This window comes from Theobroma umbraticum, unplaced genomic scaffold (genome assembly GCF_002168275.2).
Source record: "Theobroma umbraticum cultivar Fairchild unplaced genomic scaffold, ASM216827v3 scaffold_4.1, whole genome shotgun sequence".
In the NCBI taxonomy this organism is placed as follows: Eukaryota; Viridiplantae; Streptophyta; class Magnoliopsida; order Malvales; family Malvaceae; genus Theobroma; species Theobroma umbraticum.
Genome location: NW_018397258.1, coordinates 6,382,575 through 6,390,546, shown reverse-complemented (window position 1 = coordinate 6,390,546; position 7,972 = coordinate 6,382,575). Strand labels below are relative to the sequence as shown.

General features: G+C 33.7%; 2 protein-coding genes and 1 pseudogene across 3 annotated transcripts in view; all 3 read right to left on the bottom strand.

Moving 5' to 3' along the window:
- Nucleotides 1–278: 278 nt before the first annotated feature.
- On the bottom strand, nucleotides 279–810 carry LOC110414114 (outer envelope membrane protein 7-like). Its single transcript, XM_021425176.2, has one exon. The coding sequence runs from the start codon at nucleotides 726–728 to the stop codon at nucleotides 453–455; it is 276 nt and encodes a 91-aa protein (XP_021280851.1). The 5' UTR covers nucleotides 729–810; the 3' UTR covers nucleotides 279–452.
- Nucleotides 811–1,983: 1,173 nt separating this feature from the next.
- On the bottom strand, nucleotides 1,984–4,215 carry LOC110413812 (small nuclear ribonucleoprotein SmD1a-like). The gene is made up of 4 exons (XM_021424778.2): nucleotides 4,086–4,215; nucleotides 3,872–3,948; nucleotides 2,319–2,510; nucleotides 1,984–2,223 (listed from the first exon to the last, which is right to left on the bottom strand). The coding sequence occupies exons 1-4, from the start codon at nucleotides 4,097–4,099 to the stop codon at nucleotides 2,162–2,164; spliced, it is 345 nt and encodes a 114-aa protein (XP_021280453.1). The 5' UTR covers nucleotides 4,100–4,215; the 3' UTR covers nucleotides 1,984–2,161.
- A 1,701-nt stretch (nucleotides 4,216–5,916) lies between these two features.
- LOC110414247 (uncharacterized) overlaps nucleotides 5,917–7,972 on the bottom strand; it is a 2,442-nt pseudogene continuing 386 nt past the window's right edge. The window contains exons 2-5 of the transcript XR_016351050.1: nucleotides 6,993–7,252; nucleotides 6,757–6,877; nucleotides 6,395–6,504; nucleotides 5,917–6,091 (exon numbers count right to left, since the gene is read on the bottom strand). The product of XR_016351050.1 is annotated as an uncharacterized LOC110414247 (transcript). The remainder of the gene's footprint in view (nucleotides 6,092–6,394; nucleotides 6,505–6,756; nucleotides 6,878–6,992; nucleotides 7,253–7,972) is intronic.

Below are 7,972 nucleotides of genomic sequence, written 5' to 3'. Positions count from 1 at the left end.
CACAACAACCGAACAAGACACTTGTTGTTATCGATTATCTAAAATAGAAATGGTAATGAGGACTCTTTAATTGAATATTTTCGAATATTGATAAAGTATGAATATTTTATATTTAGATTTAACACGAGTTTGAATAACAAGTATACACTTGAAAATTTGAAATTCAAAAATTTGATGCTTCTATCTAATTTTCAAAAATAAAAGAAAACAGTCCATAAGATTTAGACAAAATAAAAAAATAAAGTAACGGCAGAAAAAACAGGAATCAAATGGTAACATACGGATAACTTAAAAATATCTTTAAGCAAAAAGTAGAAGCAAGCAATTCGAAATTGAAAATACTTCTACGAACACGGCACTAATTTCACTAATCCTATAACATCCAAAGGTACTTTAATTGCTTCGACAAAACCCCAAAGATCTTGTTCCTAAGCTGCACCTTACTGTTAGGATTATGCCAGTGGTGAGTTCTTGGCGACGGCATCAGCATAAGAAGTAGGCCTCTTACTAGTAGATTCATCCTCCCCCTCCACGACAGCGTCGCTTTCGCGATCTGAAGCGTTGTTGCGAACGGCGATATCGTCGGGATCGTGATCCGGGTCGGACTTGTCCATGGCGGCACGAGCCTTGTCCAGGATAGGCTTAAATGCCATCTCTATGGCCAGCCACCCAAACGCTAGCGCCCCGAAAACCACCGCCGCTTGCTTCATAGCCGTTGATTTTCCCATTTTCCTTTCTCTTCCGATTTGGCTGCTGTTCTGATTTGATTAATTTGTCTTTGCTGTTGCCAGTCCTATATAACTTTTAGTTTGTGCCATTATCAAATTGTCAACGAAGGAAAGGGCTAAGGAACCATGTGGGACCCACTAAACAAAAGTTGTCCTGATGAACGGTCAAGATTCAAAATTAGGGGATTATTGGAAAAATTGATTCAAAACGCGCCAGTTAGAAGACAAAAGACAAAGTGACATGAAGAGGCCTTCCCTGGGTTTCACTCGGGAAAAAAAATATTTTTATTTTAAGAAATTAATACCATTAAAACCAATTTTATTGATACGAGAAATCAAATAAATTTGTTAATCTTTCAATCAAGAAAGAGAACAACTAATTCCCACTAATAACAAGCAGCATACATCTATCAAAAATATTCACAAAGCTTAGGAAAACCAAAATATCCCAATCAAACTCTCTCAGTCCAGGATTGTCAAGGTCAGCTCCTGCACTCAAAGCACAATTTTGGACACAAGAAATTCTCCTCAGGTTCAACGGACATTTTCATCCACCAGCCTTAACTTCATCCTTTTAACTCTGAAATCACGCAGGTATTCTTCATTACAATTTATCACATGCCGTGGAGGTGGAGAAAGGAAGGTGACCATGGAGGTTCTAATCTCGTATGGCTTGAGGTTGGGATAGATACATTACAATTATGGAAAGAGGGGAACTGTGTGGTTGGAAAGATGATTGAAAGAGGAGATGGAGATTATGGAGGTAGTGACGAGTATTGGATGGTATAAGGTTTGCATTAGTGGGTTTTCACTCGGAAGGGGTTGGATTGTTTATGTTTAGCCAAAGACATTGTCTTTCGGTTTGAAAAAAGGCATTACAATTTCCCTACTTTTGCCTTGATTTTCAGTTGACTAACAAGATCTTTCCCTTTGACCATATTAATATAAACACCAGAATGTAAGAAAGATTAGCTTCTGGAAGCCAATTTCCTGATTAACAGATACAGCCTTGATTTTTTTTTCCTGTTCACTTGGATCTGATGGCTAGAACAAAACCTGAGAGACCAGGATTATGATAATATTATAAGAGTACTAACACTAGCAATCATCTAAGTAGCAGGCTCAACTTCAAGACTAGGGTTATGATAATCCATGGCAGCGTTCCTATTCTTACTTTTTCTCTTTTTCAAAAGCAACAAGTGGACAAAGGAATAGACTATATGCTCAGCTATCAGCTATAGATCAAGTTATCCGATGGTTGGAATCTCAGAATTCACGATTAAGCCATCCAAACCAAGGCTAATAATCACACAGAAAAAAAAAATACCAATACAACTCCTTTAATATCCATTAGCATCAACGGCCAATTCTCCCTACAACAAAGGTGTCTACGCATCCAGCTGTCCCAAAAATTCGAAAGGAGGGCAACATATTTAACGGCCTCGACCACGTCCACGTCCACGCCCACGACCCCGACCGCGTCCCAAAGGCCTCCCTGAATTTGGAAAAGCATTTGAAAGATAAATACCAAGAATACTTCAAGAAAACAAGCTTATATAAGTAGGACATTCAAATAGGAAAATGGCGTACCAGCTGTTGGCTTCTTGGGTTTCACCCTAGGTGTCTCTTCAACCAGCAATGTCTCAAGATTTAAGCTATCAGGTAGGATATAGTAGCGAATATTGTTACCCCTCACACTAAGGTGATCCAAACTCACTGGATTTTTTCCCTTCAATGTAAGTTTCACTGTTTTCAGATGGGTGTTCATACTGATATCCACACCTAAACAAACCAGCATATCAATCAGTCAGAAAAGTTGCATGCCAACATATGTATCTTCACTCAGGAAATCACCAAAAGTCTATTTAGTCATCCTTAAACTCTAATATACATGGGTCAAACATGTAAAGAAGCTTCGAAACATGTAGACAAACTTTTGATGATAAAAATAAGATATACGAAAGAATGAGAGACATAGCAGCACATAAGGGACCAAGCACTCCAGCAAAGTAGACAACTAAATCTATTACAGCCACATGTGTTATAAAAGGGGACCTAGACCAAATGTTGAAGCTAAAATAGGCAAACATGTCTATGTGTGTGTCTATCCAGGTATATGCTCTTTGAAATTCATGCTTCCTCATTGTAAGATAACATCACTATTTCTCCACCTATAGAAACCATCAAGTGCTTAAAGTGCCTTAAGTGGTGACCAGTTTAGAAAAAAAAAAAAACCTTTCAATCTTTCGCAGAAGGAGATCTGAGTTCAGAGTTTGTTTCATTATTAACAGAAAGAACAGTAACTATACTGTTCTCATAACGTAAAAGGAAAAAGCAGATTCCTAATATTAGACTATGGGGTGGTAATTGGTAAGAAGCTAATCACTCACCTCCTCCCCCAAACAGAACAAATTGCCAAATCCACTTGTTCATTGAACTAGGAAAGCAAGCATAAATCAATCAATGCAACCTAATACAAATAGACAGGGTGTAAATGTGCAAGAAGAATTTGGTTTCATATAACCCTTCCATTATTCAGCAAACCACAGAGTTGAAAACAAGAACTAAATGAGAATAACCATTTTCTTTATCGAAGGCACACAAAGTCATCCAATAATAACAAGGTGCATAGAAATTGCACGCATACTAATTGGTTTACATCATAAAAACAGGTTCACAAATAACCTTAGCTGATCAGGCATGAGGAACTAATTCAAAATGAGATATTATATATGCAATTGTTCAATAAGGTGAATAATTGAACGATTGTGTAAGCTGCCTTTCAGAAATGTTTCACAGTCAAACAGCACACTAAGTCCAAAACCAGTTTATCTTAAAAGGTAACAACAAGTAATATCGTGCACTGCATCATCAATTTTAAAATCAAGAATTTAACCCAAAGGTTACCGACTGAATACACATTTGGGATGGGAATTATGAATATAGTTGGCATACCTCATTTTAGGGGCAAACGAGAAAAAAAGAAACTGAAAAAACAATAAACCCTAATAACTATATCACAATTGCAAGAAATCTTTAGGAATTGGTCCTTAAGCTCTTATAACTTGGCTGAACGGAGGGTTAGGGTTTAGCAAAACCCTAAATGTTGGGGAAAAAGAAGCAGAGATGGGAAAGAGAGGAACCTGTGATGGTGCCGTGAACAACGGTTCCGTTCTTGAGCTCAATCGACACCGTCTCGTTGTTCAACTTCATCAAAAACCTGCTCATTATGTTTCAAATCAAAACCACTAAATGAAAATCCAAAACATTTTTCCCACACCACCTGTCAAACAATAAGGGGAGCAAATGGATTTTCTTATCAAATAGTTAAGAGGGAAGAGAGAAACAAAAACTGACCTGACGAGCTTCATGTTGAGAAGGGGGAAGCGAGGTAGGGCTCGAAGCAAGCAAAGGCGAGAGAGCCAGTCGGAAGGAAGCGGGAGGAAAGGGTCCCGTTTGCTGCCAGTGCCAGGTTTGCTGGGGAGGGGTTTAGGGATCGGGCCGCTGCTTAAAAGGCATTTTTAAGTTTATGAGTTTACGAAAACGACGACGTAGCTGTACTGGTTGTACCGTTGTAGTAGACTTGGGCTAATCCTAGCACTTCTCCTCCAACTAATTTTTAGTCCAAGAGGCTAATGTACTGATAATGTAATAAATTTACTTTCTTTTCATTAATTTGAGAATGGAATAATCAAAATATATTGCATAATTATAGCGAAACGAAGATTCCACTTTACCCACAAAGCTAACGTGGTGAAGCTTATTTGATGTTCATCGTGAAAGTACTTTTTGTTTATCTACCAACTAAATTTCAACTCAATCATTTCTCTTCTAAATTTATCAATTCTTCTATAATTTTATTATAATGTACTAATGTAAAATATTATAAATTTTTTATAATACGTCTAATTAAATTATATTACAGTATTTATTTTAAAATAAACTAACGTAATAAGATATTACAATACCATCATATTATCGTCAATAACAATAAAGTGATTGCATTGAAAAATTAATATAATATTATATTCCAATTTATTTTGTAATGTTAGTTTTGATATTTTTATTTTTTTAATAAAGAAAATTTTAAAATTTAATTTTATCATTTTTAAAAAATTTAAAAAATTAGAAATATTTTTAAATTTTTGAAAAAAATTTATAAATTTTAAAAACATAAAAATAATTTTTTAATTTTTAAAAATTCTAAAAAATAAAAAAACCAAAAATAATTTTATTTTTTAAAAAAACCTAGAATCATAAAAAGTAGAAATAATTTTTATTTTTAAGAAACTATAAAAGATTATAAAATCTATAAAATAAAAAATATATTTAGAATTTTTTTAAAAAATAGAAGATATTCTTTTTTTTATTATAATTTTTTAAAACTAAAAATTATTTCTTTTTACTTTCAATTTTTTTAAAAAAAATATTTTGATTTCTTTGATTTTTTCTAAAAAGAATTATTTCCTTTTTAAATGTTTTAGGAATATTTCAAAATAATGTGAACAATATATTTTTAAAATTTCAAATTACTGACAAATACAAAGTTATTTTCTAATTAATATTCAAGTAGATTTGCTTGATACTTGATTATTTATTGAAAAATTTATTTAAGAGATGACATTATATAAATATTTACAATAAAAAAACATATAAGCTTATTAAACTTACATTTTAATGCATAGAAGTAATTTTGAAAATTAATATCATGTTTCCAGTAAAATGTTTATAAAGCAAACAGTATAATGTTATATTGTCGGCATTTTAATCACACTTTCCTTAATACATTAAACATTACAATATTTATTTTACTTTCCAATCACATTCTTTGTAATGTGATTGCATTGTAAGGCACCAAATACAATTAATCCAGTTCTCTTGTTTCCATTGGTGCAATCTGTTTTTGTATTTTAATCCATTTCTTTGGTTTCTATGAATGGACTGCAAATTTTTAAGTGAAACTGATAATCGTTTCTATGTATTTGGAAAGAGTGCCAGCAAGCAGTGGAAGTGTAGAATGAATGGTGAAGTTGGAATTGATCTCCACATTTTCTTAATGAAAGAAAAGGCGATTATCTGTCATCTTCTTCAAAGAGAAAGAAGTAGAGCATTTCATGGATGGACCATTCAATAAGTCATGACATGCTTTATTATGGGATTGTAATTTACTAATTTGATAAGGCTGCAATTGAAAGTTCTCACTCAAAACGTTTACAATGAAATTCAGACGCTAACCCTAATTAACAATTTCAAACGGTTGACGTACGTCCTCCTGGCACCCCCTGGCTTTGATCCCCTGCCACCTCTGCAACACGGGGACTTAATTTTTACTCTCTGGCTGCAAGAGCCGCTGCTCCTTGCACCTGAAAAATTAATTACAACCTTCTCATAATTTAAGTAGTTAAAACAATACGGAATTCTGGAAAGTTGCTCTATCTGGAGCTTGATTTGGCAATATCCTTATATTCCTATCCTACATGGCTAGACCTAGATAGGTTTAAGTTGAACCATAGGCAGGCAGGACATCTTGAGGGTGATTCTTGTTCATAAAATCTAACGGGTCAGTTAATTAAGTTGCTTACTCCACTCCAAAAGTGTCAACTAGCAATGATGTTTATCTCGTAAATTTAAAGATTCAATTAAATAGCAAATACCAAATTTGTTACCTTGAATGTTGCATCCCATGCCTCTTCCTCAGCTGCGGGAATGGCAGTGATTTTGTTCTTCGGATTCTCAGAGCTTATTAACCCGCCTACTGCAGTTGAGAAGAAGCACCCTGTAGACCATTGGAAGCATCCATATCAAACAATAATGTCATTACTGTTAAACAAATAACTTTTTCTAAACTATCAAAAATTGCAACCCAAGTGTAATTATTAAAGAAACTTAGAAATCATTTTCTGAGGGTTTTGTGGACAATTGGCTATTCTCTAATAAGGCATTTCAAAAGAGAGCGGAACTATTGTGGCATCTGGGTAGATAATCTATTGTACTGTTAAAACACCAAAAAGGGAGAAAATGATTATACCCTTAGGAAAAGAAGCAAGTGACTTGCCACATGCACCTTTGAGCATCTCTGCATCATCAGAAAATGCCACAAATCCGTCAGCAGTAATACCCCAGTAAAGGGGAACCCTGCCAGACCGATCCTGCCGAATTGTTAACCATGTTAAACAGACGGATGAGTCAGTAATTGCGGCAACATGCGAGAAAACCTGCTAGTTTTCACCAGGCATTTATATACCAATTACCAAAATAACTTACAGAAGCCGCGAACAAAGTGGATGTGGTCTTGTCATATACTACAAACGCAAAATTGCCAGCGAGGTGGCCAATCACATGGCTCGGAGGATAAGGGGCTCGGTCACGCAGCGCTTTGTAAGCTTCAATCACCGACATCACCTCATCCGTAGACTTTGGCTAGACCATATTCTTTCCTTCGGCTACCTAAGTTATCGAGCATCCTTTGAAACAAGCAGAATATATCATCTTTGACACCAAGTAACCTGCAACCATTATAATCGCTTCAAGTTGATCAAAAACATTTTTATTAATTTATCCTGAATGATAAATAAATAATTAAGTTAATTAGACTTATTAAAGATTTGATTAAATTATTTAATTAATTAATAATTACAAAATAACTATATAATTATGATTTAAAATTAATATAAGGTATAAATACCTTGTTATAGTTTCTAAACAAAATGAATGAGTGGTTAAAAATTAAAAGAATGACACACTTGAAATTCTTTTAACCTTGCTGCCTCTTTTGTGAAGAAAAAAATAGTTTTCATTTGCTCGATTTTTTATATTTGTTCAATCTCAAATTTTTATGTGGATTTTAAGTTTTTGAAATTCATCTTTTGTTAGCACATTATCAAGTCATATTATTTTCAATTCTTAGAGAAAGATTTTTTAATTCATTGGTCTGGATTACTGTTAGAGGCTGTACAAGAATTCCTTACACAGTTTTGGTTTGCAATAACCAGATTAAAGTGGTTGAACTATTTTTATGGTTTAACAAAAGATTTATCAACTTTTGTTATTTAGATAAAGTGATATGGTCATATATTTTATTTATTAATATAATTTTGTATTTAATTTGACATAAAAGCGATCTTAAGAGGGTAAGGTACAATTTAATTTGTTAATTTTATTTTTGTGACAGATTATTTGTATATGATGTATGATTTGTTCACTAAAACACTTTCTATTGCAATATTTAAAAAATTAATACAAAA

Bases quoted from the DNA above. Each gene is read 5' to 3' on its own strand.
- LOC110414114 (XM_021425176.2), bottom strand. From the start codon at position 728: ATGGGAAAATCAACGGCTATGAAGCAAGCGGCGGTGGTTTTCGGGGCG.
- LOC110413812 (XM_021424778.2), bottom strand. The intron at 2,511-3,871 runs GTTCCTCTCTTT...TGGTTTGTTTAG, and splicing joins TGTTCACGGCACCATCACAG to GTGTGGATATCAGTATGAAC. The intron at 2,224-2,318 runs GTACGCCATTTT...TTCCAAATTCAG, and splicing joins ACCCAAGAAGCCAACAGCTG to GGAGGCCTTTGGGACGCGGT.